General features: G+C 42.8%; 3 protein-coding genes across 7 annotated transcripts in view; all 3 read left to right on the plus strand.

The window, feature by feature from the left end:
* LOC117770681 (rRNA 2'-O-methyltransferase fibrillarin-like) lies at positions 1 to 1,257 on the plus strand. Its single transcript, XM_034600335.1, has 3 exons — positions 1 to 312; positions 785 to 983; positions 1,188 to 1,257. The coding sequence occupies exons 1-3, from the start codon at positions 114 to 116 to the stop codon at positions 1,255 to 1,257; spliced, it is 468 nt and encodes a 155-aa protein (XP_034456226.1). The 5' UTR covers positions 1 to 113.
* On the plus strand, positions 1,018 to 20,992 carry LOC117771094 (nucleoporin NUP42-like). Of its 3 annotated transcripts, none has more exons than XM_034601123.1 (7): positions 1,018 to 1,253; positions 1,335 to 1,423; positions 1,545 to 1,621; positions 2,006 to 2,092; positions 2,245 to 2,347; positions 2,536 to 3,072; positions 20,952 to 20,992. In XM_034601123.1, the coding sequence occupies exons 2-6, from the start codon at positions 1,348 to 1,350 to the stop codon at positions 3,057 to 3,059; spliced, it is 867 nt and encodes a 288-aa protein (XP_034457014.1). In that variant the 5' UTR covers positions 1,018 to 1,253; positions 1,335 to 1,347; the 3' UTR covers positions 3,060 to 3,072; positions 20,952 to 20,992. The 3 variants fall into 3 exon arrangements, with proteins under 3 accessions (XP_034457014.1, XP_034457015.1, XP_034457013.1); XM_034601124.1 differs by having other exon boundaries at positions 2,536 to 3,059; positions 20,952 to 20,969; XM_034601122.1 differs by lacking the exon at positions 20,952 to 20,992 and adding an exon at positions 3,920 to 4,292 and having other exon boundaries at positions 2,536 to 3,071.
* The window catches only part of rims3 (regulating synaptic membrane exocytosis 3), a 35,701-nt gene continuing 22,785 nt past the window's right edge, over positions 8,195 to 21,110 (plus strand). For 2 of the 3 annotated variants that reach the window (XM_034601120.1, XM_034601119.1), the window contains exon 1: positions 8,205 to 8,406. The gene's annotated coding sequence lies outside the window, so the exon portion shown is untranslated. Of the gene's footprint in view, positions 8,407 to 21,110 lie in introns of all 3 variants that reach the window. The other variant, XM_034601118.1, reaches the window with a different exon arrangement.

The following is a 21,110-nucleotide window of genomic DNA, read 5'->3' on the forward strand; positions in this document are numbered from 1 at the left end:
TCTGCTTCCCGTGCATCGAGTCGCACAATAACACTGTGGCGGAGCGGGAGATGCGCCTCCGGTCTCAGAGGGGAAGAATCCACCGAGTTTAACAGAATCAACACTTAGGGGAAATGACGATTTGCAACTTTTTCATCCAGGGTCGCTGTCGTTACGGCGATAACTGTTGGAATGAACACCCGAAGGGAGGAGGTAGAGGAGGAGGAGGAGGAGGTGGTGGTGGTGGTGGTGGTGGAGGAGGAGGAGGAGGAGGATACAACAACAACTACAGCCGCTCCTCTGGTCAGCAACAGCCCAGAGGAGGAGGTGGAGGTAAAACTAACGATAACATTAGTTTAAATGACGTGTTCTCCCAGTGAAGTGTTTCTATAGCAGATCTGCTGCGTGGAAACCCGTTCTGTTCCTCATCCATTCAACATGGCGCTGCTTTGTTTACTTTCGTTTGGAGCCACTCAACAAGACACAACGTAAAATACATGATAGGAGAGGTAGGCAAAGAATGTCACAGATTTGGGGGGCAAATCCTCGCTTGACCTTACAAGTGCCAATTCTAGTGACATTGACAAGTGACATTCTCTATCCTTAATCCTCAATTCTGATGAGAACACACCGATCACATACTCAAAAGCACTGTTGTGGCTGTTAAAACAGAGAAACAGAGGAGGACAGCCATGCTACCAGTGGGGAGATAGAAGTCGTGCAGTTACAATGTGGAGGAAAAGAATAACTGCAGTCGTTTACCACTTCATTAACATTGTTTCACTTTGGTATTCATGCGTTTCAGGGTTTGGGAACAGAGTTTGGGTGAATCCTGACCAGCAAAAAGGAAGCTACATCCAGCCTTCATCCTTCTCGTCTCAAGGAGGAGGCGACGACTGGGGCCGAGGAGGACGTGGAGGAGCGGACTGGGGCAAAGGAGGAGGAGGAGGAGGAAGAGGCGGGGGGAATGACTGGGGCAGAGGAGGAGGAGGAGGAGGAGGGGGGAATGACTGGGGCAGAGGAGGAGGAGGAGGAGGAGGGGGGAATGACTGGGGCAGAGGAGGAGGAGGAGGAAATGACTGGGGCAGAGACGGAGGAGGAGGAGGAGGAGGGGGGAATGACTGGGGCCAAGGAGGTGGAGGGAGAAGAGATAATGTGAAGAGCGCAGAATTCAGCTTCTCTCAAAACAGATTCTCTGCGCTTGATAGTCCTACCACCTTTAACAGGGGAGGAGGAGGAGGAAACGCTGGTGATGAAGATGATGACAAAAAACTGTAAGTCTACTTGTGTTTGACTGAATGTCCATCTGTCGTTAGAAGTTAATTTAATGTGATGCCTGTGTCATGATCACCCAGGGAGGTCATTCAGATGGACATGGAGATCTGGGAGAATTCGCATCAGTGGTGCCTCTCGTGTTATTCCAGCTCCAAGGCACCTTTATCTGGTCGGTACCGAATATAAGTTCATCACATGATTTCTGATGTCATTTGTTACCACAACTCCAGTTGTGCATGACGTGTTTATCATATCAATCAACGAGAGATTTGATTTTGTATTTTCTTCAGGTTTCACCGATCTCTCTCCAGAAGAGCTCAGGCTGGAGTATAACTCCACAAGAGCCTCGGGGGATCTGCAGAGCTACGTAAGTGAAGTGTCACTCATTAATGCCATTCCTGATATTTGTCCGCAGGCCACTAAGAAAGTCAAGACAGTGCTTCAATATCTAATGTGAATTTAAGGGGTGTAACAGTCCACAAAAATCACAGCTGACACAGCTGATATTCAGGATCAGGTCAGGTTCGGCTTTCTACTTTATTTAATACACTGTACGGGCCTGTAAAACAGTTAGTTTTCACACAGCTCGGTCATTTCTTCGGCCAGGTCTGTATTGATAGCAAGAGGCTTGTGTTTCATTGTTTTTGTCACACAACCTTTAATAATCTGGTGTTTGTACAAACGTTAGATAATAAATAGCAGATATTTCAAAATGTGTTAAGTCTAACAAACACACGTTTTATGTGTTTAGCTGAATGGTGTCAATCAGTTGCTCAACCAGTGGAGAAGCAGAGTCCAGGAACTGAAGGTTATGAATCCAGCCACCCGCACTGCTTTGGTGAGACACACACACACACACACACACACACACACACACACACACACACACACACACACACACACACACACACACACACACACACACACGTACGTACACTCACAGAACATTTGATAACGTTTTGATATGATGTATATTTACTTTCCCTGCAGCTTGCAGAGTTAAACAACCCAACAGCTCAGGCTCCTTCAAGTGGCTTTGGTTCATCGACAGCGACTGGATTTGGATCCTCAACATCTGACTTTGGAAGCAAAGGTGAAGATTAAGCATTGTTCAATTTTAATTATTTAAAAGTTGTTTAATGTTTAGGAAAATATTTTCATAATTGTATGAAGCCCAGTCCATAAATGCATTTATGATTTGTATTTATAGAATACAAGTCATAAAACTAGCTTATCATTGTCTTGTCTGAACTTTCCTTTTTGAAATCTCTGATGACGTAGGCTTTGGGGCTCCGGTGCAGGCCGCCAGTTTAAGCTTTGCTGCCGCAGGTGGTGGATTAGCTTCCTCGGCTGCACCATCATCCTCAGCGGGATTCGGTAGTGCCATAGCAGCTCCGACACAACCGACCTCAGGATTTGGCGCCACTTCTGCTCCGTCAGCTTCCACATTCTCTTTCGCGGCTCCGACCACCGACAAACCGGCAGCCGCTTCAGGATTTGGCTCCGCCTCTGGGTTCAGCTTCTCCTCCACAGCAAATACTGGAGGAGGATTGGGAAGCGGTTTTGGGACAGAATCGTCCGCTGCAGCAGGAAGCGGCAGCGCTTTTGGACAAATGAGTGGAGGGTTTGGGACAGCCGCTGCTCCACCTGCAGCAGGGGCCCGGCCTGCTGGCGCTGCGCCGGACAGTCTGTTTTCACCTGAGGGCAGTCTGACTCCAGAGGAACTGAATGAGTTCAAGGCTAAGAGGTTCACGCGCGGCCAGATTCCTTTGAAACCTCCTCCAGTTGACATGCTGGTTGTATGATACGTAGGGAAACTTCACAAAGAATATATACATTTATACGAACATTATCTCCACATAGAGCTTTTCTTAAATACAAATTCCTTAAATGGTTTCATTTAAGATTTTTGTATAAGTATAGAGCATGTGCAGCTTTATAGTCAACCATATATATATATTTTTCAAGTGGCTTTTGTCATAAAATACTATTTTAGGGGTAGCAGAATGTGAACTGTTGATGCTCTGAAGCAGTTTTAGCTTCTGCCAGATGTACAGTAGACGACAGCAGGATCAGAAATTCCCTAATGACATTACTATTATCTGTGTGTGTGCATAGTGTGGTTTGGTATCATGGAGGTGTAGTGCCCCACCCAGGTATTTTTCCCCCGAAGTCCCTTGAAATGCTGCTGCCTTTTACTTATGTACCAACCTGAGACCAAGGGAGTAGCTTTTGTAAATGTTGTAATTGCACCTCTCAACCAGGCGAGGGCGCCAAGAGTATTTAACGTAAGTCACGCACGAAGACAAATGAGGCGATTGTGAATTAACTGTACTTTTGGACTAATTTGTAAAGAAGGGGTCTCCTAAGGATGAATAAAATTACATGTGTGACACAACATTGAAACTGAAACGTTCCCTGAGTTCTCAACCATCCGTCCACACCAGCTTGTAGGTCTTCATCCAGTGAAAGAGAGGAGAGTGTGAGCTCAAACGATAATGAACGTATGAGTTATTCAATACGTATTCATTAGGTGTTCACTGGGAGAGGAATACAGCGACAAAGAGACACCAATAAGCTATTCTGCTGCTATAGGGGCTCTGCTGACGGGGGCATATTTTCAGCTGACAGTGAGTTTGTGAAATCAGCAAGAGGTGCAAGTGAGCTGTGTGTGTGTGTGTGTGTGTGTGTGTGTATTTGTGAGTCAGATCATCTCCAAGTCCATTTTTCATGTCCCGGTTAGAAGCGCAGTGCACATAGCTAATACAATTTCTACATTCACATAACTGAAATCCCAACATTTACTGCCAACAACAGTGTGCAACATCCTAATACCTCCTGCAGTAACATCCCACCCCCTTGTGAGCAGATAACACATAAATAATTGAATGTATTAATGAACGATTAAAATAGAGACTCATAAAAAGGCTCATTCCAGTAAAAACATATATAAATCTTGCATCCACCTACAGTGATTAACAGGGACGTTTGTGAATTTTAGTTTCCCCAACAGTAAATAAGCAGCAGATCGAATGACCGACTGCTGCAGCATCAAATCTGCCTGTGTTTATGTAATGTGTTCTCGAGCTGCACTGATCAGAGCACATATTAAAAGTGAGGGATGAGCCTTTAGACGCCTGCGTGCGCGCACACACACACACACACACACACACACACACACACACACACAGCTAAACAGAATGTTTTACTGGGAATCTTTTACTTGCTCTGGAGTGCATTAAGACAATTCAATCATATTAAAGAAATGATTATGTTTTTTCTCATCTGACCTGTTAAATAGTGAGAATTGTTTATTTGTGAATAATGTAATTTCCTCCTTCCTACCTCCTGGGGACTGCTGGGTACTCACAGGGGGGGAGCAATGACATTTGAGTTGAAACAGACACACAAACAAACACACACACACACACACACAAAGACAACTTGTACTTCTATCTTTGTGAGGACATTCATTGGCATATTGCATTCCCTAGCCCCTTATCCTAATGCCTAACTCTAACCTAGACCTAATTATAACCCTAAACCCAAGTCTTAACCCACAAACAGACATTTGGTCCCCATGAGGTCTAATGATCCTGACAAGGTCAGTGTTTATGCCAAAAAATATCTTAAAGAGGAAACAAGAATGAGTATACATACACACAGAGTGAGAGGTTTGTGCAGCTATGTTTCTTTTAATCATATTACTATATCATATAACTTTTAAAATATGTATCATTTGAATTTCAATATTCTATATAATGCTGTACTTAATTTAAAATTATGAAATCATTATTAATATCATCAATATGTTTGAGAAGCACTTAGAAACTTCTCTTTTAAAATGTGCTGTGTAAATATAGTTATTATTACTATTAATATTGGACAGCCTAATCAAAACCTTATCCTTAACCTCAACCATGACCAATTCTTGTCTAACCCTAAACGTAACCAGGACCTCACAACCGATGATTTGCCTCATTAAGACGAGGCTCTGGTCCTCGTGAGGTCCACTGGTCCTGACCATAGACTGTATATATAGAGGATGAAGACGTAAAGAGAGTTTGTTGTGAGGATAGCCGACACCGGTGTCGATGGGGTGTCAACAAAACCATGTGATCTCTGCAGCGGAGTTATTACGTGATGTACAGCCTCTGTATATTTTGATGCAGAATAATAAGCAGAAAAACTAAGTAAACATACCTTAGTTAAGTAGATACATAGTCTGTCAGTGTCTTTCAAAATAATATAATTAAATCTAATAAAAGGATAGTGCTGCGGAGAATGTGTGTTTTCCAGCTAAAATACAAAGGAATAAAATATAAATAGATATTTAGTTTTTTTTACATATGAATGTTTGGTTTTCATCATTTTGATTGTGGACCAAACATCAGCCACAGCGCTGGTTGTCTGTTTATTCAAAGTTTATTAAAAAATAAATCACAACAGTCACAAAAACTGCTCTTCAATCGGCCTTTGAACAAACATGTGTGTAGCTGATAAGAAGAACAGTTCTTGAGATATACAAGTCACATACTGACAGAGCTTTCTGGAATCACTAGACAGAGGAAAGGTCACTGTTATTGATAGATTGTTCTTTTTTATTTTCTAACACATACAGGTAGATGGAGGGTGAGGAGGGGAGGGGAGGGAAGAGGGTAAGGAGGGTAGGGGGTTAAGGTGTAAGGTAGTGGGGGGAGCTGGGATGAGGGGATGATTGACAGGGCAGAGGGAGAGAAAGGATGGGAGAGGAGATTAGGAGGGTTTGAAGTTGAAGAGAAAACAGGGGAACCTCCTCCTCGTCGTCCCCTCATTCTCCTCCTTCTCTCTCTTCTTCCTCCTCTTTCTCCTTCTTGACCCTCTCCTTGTAGCTGTCAGTCTTCAAGGCCTGTTCCTGATATATATATGATATATATATCATATATATATATAATATATTCATGGACAAGGCCAGTGCTGGAAAATGTCCTAAAGAGGTAACAAAAACGATCACACACACACACACACACACACACACACACACACACACACACACACACACACACACACACACACACACACACACCTTTCATGCACTGTACACACGTCTCCTTCCCGCCTCCTGCCTGCCCCACCTTCCTGTAAAATCACAAAATACACTGTAATTCAATAGACTCTGACCTGACCCCAGTCACATTCACCAGACACACGGCGTGTATTGTGCTTGTATACATTTAACACACATTTCCATAGGGGGAAACAGGGCCGTCTGTCTTGTTTATTCCCTATTTAGACCATGTACTGCCGCTGTGTATGTATGTCGAGCTGGGAGCAGATCAATCCTTTGAATTATAACTCCTGCCTGCAGCTATTGAAATTCCTCCTCCCTGATCAGCATTTTTTTTTTTTTTATGACACACACTGCTTCAATGCACATTGTGTTCATTGCTACAACACGGCCATTGTGGTCACTATATCAGCTGATGACAGCAACAGATGCTCCACTCAACGCTTCAACCCCCCCCCCTTCTCTCTCTCTGCAGAATGATAATGAGCTGATTCGGATTCAGTGCCGGGTATTAATGTTTGAGGTGGGGGGGGAGAGGCTGATTCCAGTCGACCCTCCTTACTGTTGCAACAGAGAAACCAGGCTTAGTAATTGGAACAATGACTCCCGGGGTTGAATTGATCGTGTTGGGCCACAGCGGCTCGCCTATGGGAAACAGGGCATTGATCCAAGGCTTCTGATTTATGCCTATTTGAGTGGCTTGCCGCATTGGGTGACCGAGTGGCACATATTTCACCTGGAAGGGTAAGGAGCTGGGTTTCTGTGCTGTGCGTTCATGGGTTCACATCAGGACCAGGGCACCGTGTTCCTCCTCTGACAGTAATAACACGCTGTGTTGAGTAAACATTGTCAGGGCAGAGAATGTATGCATTGTGTTTCAGAGCAGACCGGGGTGAGGCCTGGATCATTTGAACTTAAGTGGACCTAAGTGGCACTGAGAGGCTGGACAGAAAATCACGTTACATCACATCCATTACATTCATTTTATTTGTGCGTGCAGGACCTGCTGCATGAGCAGAGGAGAAGGAAAGCGATGAAGCAATGTCTGTGGAAATGCATCAACCTGCATGGGACCGGGTTTAAGTGTAGTTAATGGTTTTTATTTTTCAATTGCATTTTTGCATTGCCTTGCAGTGGTGACCAAGCAACGACAATGCAACTATGACTATGACATACAAATACAGATTTCAGAACATGGAACAAGATAGTGAATGTTCTTTCCATACGAGTGAAGTTGCCAACCACCAGTAGACTTAGCAATAACCAGCGGATGTTAGGGTCATAGCATCAGTTGAGCACTTTAGCATCATTGGGAGTTTCGGCCTTTTAATCACAAGACACCCTCTGCTAAGGCAGGCCCACCACAGGCTGCTCAGACCTGGGTGTGTGTCCCTAACATCTTGGGGCCCAGTTGGGGTCTGTCCTCCTGATCCAGAGCCAGTGGCTGCAGCATCACTGACGTTACTTTGCTCTTTATTGCTATGCAAATGTTGAAAAGACGTGCCAATGTGTCGTTTAAACAAATAAATACACACATTTTGGTTTACGGCCTCCATGTCTTTTTTCCCAACATTCTTAAAACACACGAGCGCACCAGAGTCGTAAACAGGACTTCACAACTTTAACTACAGCTGTTATATTTATCAGACGGTGAGAAACAGAGGGTTTCATGCATGAGCAGGTGGCCGACTCAGAGAAACTCATGCACCCTCATCCCTCCGTCTTTCCCAGACACAAAGAGGAGATGAGCTCTACAGGATTTACACACGCATTGTGTGCTTGCCTCACACGGCCACACGTGGTCGCTGTTTGCCACACCGACTGAAAACACCTAATACGCGCATCTCTCCTCTCCTCTCCTCTCCTCCCCCCTCCCTTCCTTCCTCTCTCCCTCTCTCCACAGCAGCGCGTGCAGTGTGAGAAGCAGCAGCACCGAGCCGAGGAGCAGTCGGACACCGCGCGCGCACACACACACACACAAACACACCAGCACCGCAACGATACAAGCCGAACGATGACATTCACACAGAGACGACACACACCAACAGTTATTTGACCACTTCCGACACCCCGCACCTTCACCTCGCCGGTCCTTGCTGCAAGAGGTGAGTGCAAAGATCCCTCTCTCTTTACTCCAGGGGCTCAAAATGCTTCCATTTCTGCACAGGGCGATGCAGGAATGATGTGGATTGATGCCCCCCCACCCCCCCTGTATCATGCAACCAGCAGCAGAGCAGGTGATCAGTGAAAACAGTGAGGTTGCGTGCATGGTTCAAACTGGGTGCAGTCGTGTGAACGTGTCTTTTATTGTGACAACGCACGGGGTCGAGCTCAGAGGTGCTGAGCACATGAAATCATTACGATCAGCTGGAAAGACTTGCTTCACTCTCATATACTCCAACATCCTGCAACTTGGCTTTGGCGAATAATAGCTGTCAGGTTCCAGGTTGATGTCTTCACCCTCTCGTGAACTGTTTCAAGGCACTGATGTGGTGGTTTGACATGATGGGCACCAGCTCATATGCATTAATGCTGTATGGATGGATTGTAATGTGACATAAATACTAATCCAAACCCATTCTTAAGGATTTTTTCTAACAATGTTGCTTTAGAAAACTAGTTGCCTCTATCAATTTGGCCATGTATGATGTCAAAACAAAAAACAAACTAACCAAAAAAACACTCCTCAATGCCTGATTAAATTAATTTATTGAATTATTCATTAAGTCCTTTTAGTATTTTGCACTTTTAGCTCAATGCAACCAAACCGAGTTGCAACTAAACAGAGTTGCATTGTGTTTTATTGTGTTACTGCGTTTGTTGTGCGGTAGTCAGCACTGTCCTCGAAGCAAGAAGGTCTCTGGTTCGAATCCCAGTTCAGCCGGGGTCTTTCTGTACGCACATCAGGGTGAGGTCATTTTGAGACTCTAAATTGTCCTTAGTTGTGAGTGTGAATGGTTATTTGTCTCTGATGTTTTTGTATTTTTTCTCAGCACATGTCTGTATCTTATTCTCTTCTTTTACTTGCACAAAACCAGATTGCAAGTTGTGCTGTATTGTAAGTGTGTTGGCACTGTTGGAGGCCTATTAGGGGCCAATGGTATAAAAAAAAAAAAAGGGCCCCAGGACAAGTCTGTGCTGAACTGCCACCCAGCTTCTGTTTGTTTGTGTGACAGCAGGGAGGGACTGTGGGGTACAGAGAACAAGCATATTTCGTAATGTTCTGTCTTCTGCCAGGGCTCAGGTCAGGCCAAGTGCACGCTGAGGTGTGAGATTCTATCACACGGCTGCACACGCATGTATGTATGCACACAGACACACAAACACAACGACGTACGGATCTGCGGCTCAAACTGTGCTCCCCACCTGTGCTGTGAGGGACACAAACCAGCCACACGGCTCCAGAGCTACTGTGTTAATGGGCTCGTGTGTTTTCTCTGAATCTCTCTAAGGAAATCTGACAATCTTAAAGCTCTGTTTAATTGTTAGTGCAGGGTGTGAAGTAAAATGAAGGAGTGGACCCTCTTTGGCCCTGTGTTAAAGAAGAAAGAGAATAATCATCCACGTGCTTAACTCTTGAAATCCTCGCCCGAGTCACACTTGATCCCCTGAATAATCCACTGAGACAGAATTGAGACGGTTAAAGCTGGAAATAGACTCCATGCTGTGGTTCGGAAAGCCGCGTTTCTGGGTCTCCATTTGCACTTATAAGTCCCGTATTTATATACAGAAACCATTTTCCACAGATTCTGCATTCTATACCAGCAGGGAAGATGGAGAAAAAATACTGTCATACAATTTTACATCCTCAAACAGCCGCAACACAGCTCACAAGTGTGTTTATGAAGTATTCATGTGCTTGTGTCACAGTTTAGCTCCACGTTTTGCAGGGTGTGGCCGACATACAGCTTTGAAGAGTGTGGCACTGAAGTTCAGAGGCCAGACAGAGTCCTGCTTTTCTGAAATATCCACCAGGTTGAAATATCTGTGTGTAAAATGGGTGTGCGTGGGTGCGTGTGTGTGTTTGAGTCTGAGTTGTAGAGAGAGATGCGTCAGATAGTATCAGATAAGCTGGATACTCAAAAGGCCAGCCGGGCCGTTATGCACTGTATCATCTTTCATCAAAGAGCATCTGCTCATGCACACACACACGTGCACACACTTACACACACGCTACGCAAAACTGGTAGCTGGAAAGGGCAAAGGCAAAGTATAGTGCACGGACACACGCACACGCACGCACAAGCACTGATACATCTGACCACACTTCACATCTGTAGCTGCTCCTGGTTCTTCTTTGAAATGAAAATGAAATGAAAACAACCAAGGGGCAGAGCAGTTATCACAGTAACGAGCAGGCTCGTGTGTGTGTGGCTGCATCTTTATATATGTTAGCACTTGTGGACAATATTTGGAACGCAAAATTCACTGGCTGTATCGGGGTTGCTCCTCACTTCCCGCTTCATGCTGGATTTGCTAATGAGACACAAAAGTTATTTACAAGATCATTTTGCACAATCGCATCCAGACACGTTCACATGCATGTGGACCGATATATATTTTTTGTATTTGTCAGTGTCAGGTGATCGTCTGGTTAAATGCCAGAGGTTGGCATTATCCAAGCAACACAACAGTCCTCAAACAAAAATCAATGCCACTCCACACCTGATATGTGTTTGAGGCTGCTGCAGCAGCAAAGGTGACCTCCATCATGTGCACGTTGGTTACTCGCATGCTAACTTAACACATTTCTGGGAGACAAAAGTCTGCAATGCTTTCTGACAAAAGAAGTTTGGAACACAATGCGTTTGTTGTTGTTCACATGACCTTGGACTCACTGAAAATCACCTGTTTATGGACTTGTGCGACATTTATGAAATGTAAAATCTCCCATTAAAGGTCCAGTGTGTAAGATTTAGGTGAAATTGGCAGAAATTGAATATAAAATAATCCTAGTGATTTTTTCACTAGTGTTTAATCATCGAAATTGTACAAATTGTGATTTTCTTTACCCTAGAATGGGCCCTTTTATATTTAAATACTTTATATTTATATCTGGAGCGGGGCCTCTCTTTACGGAGGCCACCATGTTTTTTACAGTAGCCCAGACTGGACAAACTAAACACCTTTTGTGTTTTTTTGACAACTGAAGGCTACCACAGGTTCTCTTTCATGTTTGGAAGGGGAGGGTGAGGTGAGGGGTATTCACCTGCAACATGCAACTTCACCACTAGATGTCACTAAATTCTTCACACTGAACCTTTAAACATGGACAATAATAATCCGACTATTGACCTTAATCTGAAAAGACATTATTTCAATAATGATGTTTACACAAAATGCTAATAGAGTATTCCGTTCAAATGTTACAGAGCATATAGTCTGATTATAACTCAAGTCAACATTTCATCCCACTACTTGTTTACATGTCCATGTAGCAAAACATTGCATTTACTTTGCAAGTTACAAAGTGCTTTACAAGAGAAAATAATCATTAATCAATAAAAGCAAAATAAAATAAATGCATAAAGAGAACAATATAAGATAATTGGAATCATCAAAAAAAAAAAATAGAGACATACAGTAAAAGCCTATATAATATGACTAAGGTCGGAATCCGCCACATCTTAATTTGATTAAATTCTCGCGTATGACCTTATTCAGGTGAAGGAAATCAGAAACTGCTGTTTACATGTCTAACTATCAAACATTAAAACTACAAACAGACCAAGAAGGTATCCATGTAGATCATCATAATAATAAGATAATATTAATAATAATCATAAACAGTGTAATGAAATTGCATCTATAGAGATTTATGTAAAGCAAAGAGATGTGACAACAATTAGGAGACACCATCTCTACATATCAAACTATCTGCAGCCACGTTGAGGTAAATGCATGACAGTCCTGGTCGGTTTCATGTTCCTCTCAATGGATTGCATGATAAGTCATTTCATAAGAAATATGACTCAGTAAGTTATTTGAATTTCTGAATTTAGACAACATAATTGCATATTAAGTCTCAAGATATAATAATATAATTTTACACATTCAGACTAGCTATAATTAAACACTATATGTATCAGTGTGTCAGATCAGCCAAACACGCAAGCATTCCAAAAATGAGGTCACGTATAAAAGCCTATGATAGACGTCCTAAAAACATAAGCTGGCAGAGAGATAAATTCTTATGTTGTCCTCCCAGAGGATCTGACTATGATCCAATGCACACATCCCTTCCAGAGGTTAAGGGGTAAATAAGAGAGGAAGGCGTGTGCTGGTTGACCCCGGCTGTGTCCCTACAGGCCTGTTCCAGCATCCCCCCTCTTAGCAGATCACTACCCGAGCTGGGACGTGGCGATGCGGGCATGGTAAGCGGGGTGAGCTCCTGTGTGGTTCTCTGCCCCAGGCCGGCCACCAGCATCACAGGTGGGATGGAGAAATGTGGGGGGGCGGTTGAGGGGTAGCGAGGGAGACGTCACTGTGACCACATTAGTCACCAGAGAAAGCGGGCCACGAGTCAGGAAAGCTTGCAGTCTCATCCATCACGCCCCTCTTAACCCACTTTCTTTCCAGCCCAGCCACTCTGGCTTTTTATTTTGCTATTTTCTGCTGGCGCTCTCCAATCCCCCTGCTGCTGACGGGGTAACTTCACCATCCACTCTTTTGATGGCGATGAAAAGTAGAAGAGGGCAGAACGAGAATGTGTTCAGTGGCCGGACAGACGTGGTGAGAGATGAGTCAGTCCCCCCCCCCCCCCCCCACAAACAATTTTTTACATTTGAAGAAAATAAATAAAGCAGTTAAACAGGAGTTTGTTTAGTCTGTGTGTGCCTGCGGGGAGAGAAAGAAGATAACACAGTGACATGATGTGTCTCATTTTCACAGCAGATTTCCCACGGTGTTGTGCAGCAAACCTCTGCGAGCTGCAGAGACTGCTGAGGGACGATAAGTGATATGAGAGAGGTCTCACTTCTCCAAAAGGCTCATGGCTTCAATCCTGGATATGGTATTTGATTCACTGCTGAGATGAAAACACTCTGTTGCGAGCTCAGCTGTGGATGGATTAGTGTTGAATACAGGGGGGAGCAGGGGGATGAGTGAATGAACATTTTAAATGATACTCCGGTGATTTGATGGTTATCGGTGTGTGTGTGTGTGTGTGGTTTCATGCCCGTATTTAGTAAGATATTTTCATGTAGTTGTTATTCCTGCAAATGCGTAACTGCCGACTTCCCAAAAGTCTTTGTGATTTCATGTCTGGTTCATGAACTAACATCCTATGAACACAAAGGAGTGCAGGGTAAAACTTGCTAAGCTCATATAGTACAATGTGAAGAGAGCCTGAATAATTCTAGTTTAGCACATCTCAGGTTTCATGTACATGATTGTACATTACAGGCTACTCACAGAGGTAATTACTGAGATCTAGAAATTGCAGATCCAATATAGGAAGAAACATGAGCAGTCAGAAAATTCAAGCCCTCATGGTAACCAAACTTATTTTCAAATTGTGAGTAGTAAACATCCATCATTTTACAGGCTAAGCTGTCAAGCTCAGTTTCCACGTAATATACTTGTTAAGTTTTCATAAGAAAGTAAGTAGGTCAATGCATTACCGGTGGACGCATTTTTGGTTTGACCTTCAAATGAGGTGGTTTAGATAAACCACCGGAAAAATGAAATTGGCCCATCTGAGGTTGTTCAAAATGTAGCCCAGTTTATCATGAGTTCCACACTTTTATAACTGCATAAAACAACCAGAAATAACTATGAAAATAAGATTCAAGTTTCAATGGAACATGATTTCATTTTATGTGCAAGTTTAACAAATGTTATCATGCGTACCTTAAAGGTCCTCATAGTATTTGCTACATTTTTTTACGTTATCAACAACAGTTGTTTACTCCCCAGTTTAGAAAACCTGTTGTACATCTAGCATTACATTTCTCTTACTTGTCAAGAGCTCCCTCCAGTGGTTAAAAGCAACACCCATATTAACCCGTGTTTTGCTTCTCTTACATAACACAATTTTTTCTTTGCCATCGGACGTTGTTTCTTGCCCCCTGGGCTACACTACTTCTCCATTCTCTCATGTAACACAGACTAGCCACTTTCATAGACTATGTATAAAAATGGATGACATGACAGCCCCCTAAAAACGAAACCAAAGTATCTTGATTGCCACCTGGTGGCTGGCTGCAGTGTAAGTCATAAATTCTGCCTGCTTTATGTTAGTGTCTAGGAAATAAATATCAAATTACATGATTGACAGCTGAGACTGACTTGCGATGGGTTGAGCATGTTTATCGGTGGTGCCTCGCTAACACGGCTCCATTGCCCAAATTGCTACTGTGCAGACTCTGGCTCCAAATGACATAAATGGAGCAAGATGGTAGCGTTGGTATCTGGGATATTTTGGGAGGAAGTGAAGACACTGATGTCTCTTAAGGTATAAGGTGGTTAATTGAGCAATTTGATACCATATTGCATCTTTAAACATCCTGAGACGGGCTAATTTGACCCGTATTTGTAGTTCTGATGGAGAAAGTGTAAACCTCTGCTTCCCTGCCAAGGCTCAATCAGCATGATTCAGCAGCAGTTTGTGTTAAAACACGGTGTAACGGATCGGATTTATGTCCGCTGTCACACGGTGATGTCGAAGGAGTGACTCAACGACTCACCTCATTAAAGATTTTATTTTATTTTAAAGATGATTGGGCCGATGGGAGAGGCAAAGCGAAGGCTCCTCGTCAACTCCGCTTTCTGTTCATTTCACAGCTATTAGCATATGATTCTGATTTGTGTGTGTGATCGCCGACCGTATTATTGCTCTCCAAAGAGTGAAATAGGAAATTTGTGAATATTTAATAGTGCTGTGAGTGTGTCTGGTCAGTTTGTGCCTGATCCACTGAACTCTCTCGTTCAACGTGGCGCTGAAATCGAAAATCTATGTCGGAGTGTTTTTACATAAGATTTGGATGTTGATTCAAGTCCATCAGCCAAGACGGTGTCAGCGCTCGCCGTCATTCAATATTATGTCTCTTTCTTCTGCCACACTCTGGCACGTACAGTCAGTGCGGCATATGTGTGTTTGCACTACGGTGGGTTTCGCTGTGTGGGATTTTGTGTGTGTGATCCATTTGGCTCTCAGTCATCCCACAGCCTGGCATTCTCACAGTCCTCTGTGTGTGCGGCGTAGTGGCAAAACCAACCGTCTGTTTTCTCGCCTTCAGAGCCCCCCTTATGATCAGAGAGATGCATCAGACACACACATGCACATACTCACAACAACACCAGGCCTAACACAATGGCAGCAGGCGCTGGGCAGACACACACACAATGTCGTAACATGCAAGTTTCCATGGTAGCCTCAGCAGGAAGTGCATTACAGCTCCTGTCTGTCCTTGCACACTGCCGGCCGTATTGTTTATCATGAATTTTTGCAATGTAAAAACAGAATCTGCTATTAGAATGTAAATATCCTAGATGTATGTAAATGTGTGTGATAATCTCATTAATTTGATCTTTTCAGACATCTCCCTTTGTCGTTTGTCGGACACCTTTTCTTCAGAGAGAGATTTATAATCGCGTTTGTCAGCTTTTTATTGATCATTAACATGTGGGTCAATGACGTCTAAGGATTTTCAACAGGCCAATTTTAAAATACAACTCACTTGACTTGGCATATGGAATCTCTCCCTGCTGTTTATTTCTCTCGTAGCTGAAAAAGATATGTAATGTCATGCCATAAATCAATAAGTTATTTTGGACTAATGATAGATGAACATTTTAATGCAAATATGCATTTCGTCCAGTAATGAAAAACACATAAGAGCAATATGTACTTCATGTTGCTTTATTTGTAGTTTTCATTTTTTAAATGTTTTAACATACCTTTCTCTTCTCTGAGCAAGGTTCTCCGCTCTTGCTACAGGGTCAGAATTAACACACTGCATACGGCGAACGGTTTTTATTTTGCTTGGAAGTGGCATCTGGTAAAATAAATTTAAACAGTTATGAATAAATAAACACATAAATAAATAATAAATTACTAATAAATTCATAATAACCGAGATAAAATTACATGTTACATTTTTGGGGTGGTATTTATTCATGATATTGTACAAAAATTAAACATAAACCGTTGTTTCTGAAATATTAGAAAAAAATACTCTAATTGCATAGAAATATTTTCCAAATAATACTAACATAAAGTACTTTATGTATATAAATCATTAATTGAATTTAAAAAAGCCCCAAAACTCCCAATCTAGGACATATATCTATCATGTAAAACACTCTGCAATGGTCGCACCACATGATATTTTTCTAGTTCAGTCAAAATTTACAGCCACAGAATTGGCCACCTAAAGAAAAAAAACTCGGTCAGCACAAAAGGTCACTATGACATTTATAATCGAAATATATATTTTTAGAAATAACTTAGAATTCAAAGATTTTTTGAGGTCATACCACATGATATCCAAATGTGGCAACTACATACCAGCTGTGAAAAAGGTTATCTTTTTCCAAATTTGAGAGAGAGTTACAAATCTGTTGCTGCTTCCATGGGTCCTTGGCAAAATGGTTTATGATGCAACTTCCTGTCTTTGAATGGATTTCAACATCAAAGTCCCAAATTGGTCCTTTCTTGATGGTCGCACCACATGATATTTCATAAAATCATCGGACAAAGTTTGTTTGTATACTATGATGGAAATATAAATGCAAATGCTTTGCAATTTTGTACAGGATTACAACAGACTTTGGAAATCATGCCAAATATGGCCGAAAATAAATTTGAATAGATTTTGAGTAATTTCAAAGAAGTTTTCACAACAGCAGTCATGGCCGGACGGTTGCTTGGGGTCCTTCAATCAAGTCAATAACAAAAGGCCAAGTTTGAAGATGAGTACCTGACACAACTCGGGCGTAAATCGGGTTCAAGGAGGAGGTGATGTATTAGCAGTGTGTTTTTCCTTCTTGAATAAAACTGGGGATTATTCTGGGTTTGAAAATTGTTGCAAACATTTTGGATTGTGTAATTCGACAAGTCAACATAATAACATGGGTCTAGTCGTTTTAGACAATTTAACGTAGAAATGTTACATAATATACAGTATCTTTAATTTATTAAAAAATATGTTGTAATGTGTCATGCCTAGAGATCTCGTTCAATAAGACCAAATGCTGATTCTTTTAAATAGCTGATGACATGTGACCGATGACAAATGGCAGACACAAAACTGCTGACAGATATTTTTATTTATTTGTTTATTTATGACTCAGCTCAGTTCCCTCTCTGCTGTCCCACATGGGAAATTTGGCACCAGTCAAAAGCTGTTGGCAAACACGCATCCAAATAGACTCATCCAACAACAAACGCTAAAAATAATAAATTAGAAAAAATGAGCGTAATCAATAAATAAAAACAGATTAGAAATGGGTAAACCGGATGAATAGGAAGATAAAACGAGAATAGGAGACGTCACTGTTTATGATCAGATTTATAAATTATGTATTATGGGTTTATGGTGTTCTGCCAACACCCACAGTGTTTCTTTCCTTCTTTACTTAACAGCTAAACTGTAGGTTAATTAACAGACCAGCAGTGGCGGTGTGGCCTGTCTGTAGAGAGCAGCTTTAAAGAGGGGGCTGTTAATGGATCGCTCAGCCATATCTTTATGGGAGAGACTGAAAGGGAAAGATAATGTTTTCTCTCCTGTGCAACTCTGCATCAGTTTACGAGTGTGTATGGTCGTACTTGGCTGAGGGGCCATCAGAGATATCATTCAGAAGGACCATTGCTCATACACATGCTATACAGAAAACCACACACTTGGAAAAACTCTGCGATCGGGAAGGAGGATTTCAAGAGACTGTAAACAAAGATGGATGACACCTCTTCACTTCCTCCCACTATCCAGAAATGAAGCCAAAATATCCTGGATACGACTGCCACCATCTCGCGCATTTGGAGCCAGAGTCTGCACAGAGGGTAGCGATTGCGGCACGGAGCCCCGGTAGCGTGGTCCCATCAATGCAAGTGCTCGACCAATCACGAGTCAATCTCAGCTGTCAATCATGTCGTTTCACCTTGTTTTTTTATAGCATTAAAAAACTAATTTACCTGAAATGAGCACTTGAACATCAGGGTGATCATAAAATCGACAGACACCATCTTTGAGATATTTGTGTTTGACGTGTATTTTGACTTCTTATGTTCGGGTCTATGCGCCTTCCGCTAACCTGAGGAGGCGGGAATTATGACCCATACTCCAGCCAGCCACCAGGGGACAATCAAGCCGCTTTGACTTCATTTTTGGATGCATGTCTCAGTCGTTATCACTGTCATGTTCTTCTCCTTCGTTCACTCCATTATTCCTCACAGATCAGGCCGCGGCTTCCTGCAGTGTTTTTCTGCGTCCGTTCACTATGAAGCATCCTCTCCTCCCACGTCTCTCCTTCTTCCCTCTGTCCTCACCGCTCCCTCGTTCTTCTCTGTCCTCGCGCCTCTCTGAAAGCAGACATTTTATTCTCAATGTCTCCCGTCTATTTGCCCCCCCTTCCTCCTTTTTTCTGCCGCTCTTCTCGCTGCCGCTGCCGCTGCCGCTCTTCTCGCTGTGTGTTCAAAGCACAGAGGCCCCCCTAGAGAGCTGGTGAGAGAGTGCACACGGGCTGGAAGAGAAAAGAGATGGAGGAGAAAGCAAGGAAGTGGAATAAGACAGAGGAAGGAAATAAGGACACATTGGTTCACCGGAATTTAGGTTTCAAGCCTGAATATCCCCCTTTTCTCCATCTGTCTTTCCCTTTACGCCTCTAAACAAATGTCACTGCAGCACCTCTGTACAAAGCATGACACCCCCCCCCCCCCTCCTCAGGTAATTATTACAACTTTCATTACAAAATGCCAAAATGCCCTTTGCTGCCTGACTTCATAATTCCTCAGTAGCACTTGGTGATTGTAGTAAGAGTGAATGCATTGCTTCACAAAGTGCTGGTGGGGAAAGGGTTTTTGTACAGTAAGCATAAACATGGCTGTGGTGGTGTGACAAAGCAGCGCAGTGATGGTGATTCACTGAGACGTCTGAAGCACAGCACACTTGCATTTGACTCTTCAAAGACGTATTAAGGGCAACTTCCCTGTACTTGTATTATTTATGATTTGCATCCTCGGCACAGAGTGTTTCAGCAGCGAAATGCATTTGTGCATCGTTCCATGGGATCTCTGGATGAAATGTAAAACTGGTGGTGTTCAAGCATCAGCATGTTAGAATTATCACCGGGAGCACGAGTAGCATTAGCATTTAGCTCAAAGCGTCGAACTCTCACAGAGTTTCTATGGTTTTAGTCTAGTTGATCGTGCACATGATGTCAGAGTGATAATGCATGTGAAGCACCTGAGCAGTACGTATTAGGACCTGAACCAAAAGCTATAGAGATGATCTCCTGACATTGTCCAGAGGAGCCGTACGTGAGAATGCAAACCCCCAAGTAAAAACTCTTTAAGAATATCAGAATGAGCACATGTGAGAATACAGCAGGATATTATCAGGAGAATTCACCGCAAGCAAGTGAGTGTGTTGAAGATGTTTCTAACATGCGACAGATGCAAAACTGTAGAAAAAAGAATACAAATATGAAAAAGAGGTGCCATACAGACGCAGAAAAAATATGGCAACTTGGAAGGACATTGAGATTCAGGAGCTTGTGGCGATGAGGGCAGACGCCGGTGTTGATGTGCCGTAAACAAAAACGTGATTCCGGCAGTGGAATTAGTACATTATGTCCTGCCTCCTACACGCTCTACCCAGAGGCCGCCCCTCGCCTGAGTGTTCCAGAGATTGTTCATATGTGAAAGACAAAATCCAGATAATGTCCAGACCCAACTAAGCTGTTTTCTGTGTTTGTAATCGTATGTGCAACAAATTAGTGCATTGACTATACTTTCTGTGAGATTGTGAAAATGATAACAGAAGGGGAGAAGAGGGTTAGGTGATGAAGAAAGAGACGATAATGATAATAATAATGGTGATGACTATCGTATTAATAATAAGCTTTATTTACAATGCACTTTTCTTAAAGATTCAGTGTGTAGTATTTAGTGACATCTAGTGGTGAAGTTGCATGTTGCAGCTGAATACCCCTCACCTCGCTCTGCCCTTCCAAACATGAAAGAGAACTCGTGGCAGCCTTCAGTTGTCATAAAAACTCGAAAGGTGTTTAGTTTATCCAGTTTGAACTACTGTAAAAAACTTGGCGGCCTCCATAGAGAGGCTTCGTCCCGATGTACATGTAAATATAAAGTATTAAAATATAAAGGCCCCATTCTAGGGTAAAGAAAAGAACAATTCGTGCTGCTGCTCGCTGGCTCATCATCACACTGTCATGTCGTCTATTGTGAGAGAGGCCATCTACTGTGTCTGTCCGTTACATATTACAAAGTTTATCAAAGTTTGCAGGATGCACACAAACACACACGCCTGTATTCTCCTAGGATTCAGCCATCCTAGTGATGATTAGAGCCGTAGAGTTTCTCATCTGTCAGTGTTAAGGTCAGACACAGCATAAGAATACAAAAAAACACACGAGACAAAGACCAGCTGACAGGGTCACCCCTCAACAGCAGGCCAGCGCTGACATTTGTGTGTGTGTGTGTGTGTGTGTGTGTGTGTGTGTGTGTGTGTGTGTGTGTGTGTGTGTGTGTGTGTGTGTGTGTGTGTGTGTGTGTGTGTGTGTGTGTGTGTGTGTGTGTGTGTGTGTGTGTGTGTGTGTGTGTGTGTGTGAGAGCTTGTGAGCTTTT

This window comes from Hippoglossus hippoglossus, chromosome 11 (assembly GCF_009819705.1).
Source record: "Hippoglossus hippoglossus isolate fHipHip1 chromosome 11, fHipHip1.pri, whole genome shotgun sequence".
Lineage (NCBI taxonomy): Eukaryota > Metazoa > Chordata > Actinopteri > Pleuronectiformes > Pleuronectidae > Hippoglossus > Hippoglossus hippoglossus.

Bases quoted from the DNA above. Each gene is read 5' to 3' on its own strand.
- LOC117771094 (XM_034601123.1), top strand. From the start codon at position 1,348: ATGGACATGGAGATCTGGGAGAATTCGCATCAGTGGTGCCTCTCGTGT. The intron at 1,424-1,544 runs GTCGGTACCGAA...TATTTTCTTCAG, and splicing joins CTCCAAGGCACCTTTATCTG to GTTTCACCGATCTCTCTCCA. The intron at 2,348-2,535 runs GTGAAGATTAAG...CTGATGACGTAG, and splicing joins ATCTGACTTTGGAAGCAAAG to GCTTTGGGGCTCCGGTGCAG.
- LOC117770681 (XM_034600335.1), top strand. From the start codon at position 114: ATGACGATTTGCAACTTTTTCATCCAGGGTCGCTGTCGTTACGGCGAT. The intron at 313-784 runs GTAAAACTAACG...CATGCGTTTCAG, and splicing joins GCCCAGAGGAGGAGGTGGAG to GGTTTGGGAACAGAGTTTGG. The intron at 984-1,187 runs GAATGACTGGGG...TGCGCTTGATAG, and splicing joins GGAGGAGGAGGAGGAGGGGG to TCCTACCACCTTTAACAGGG.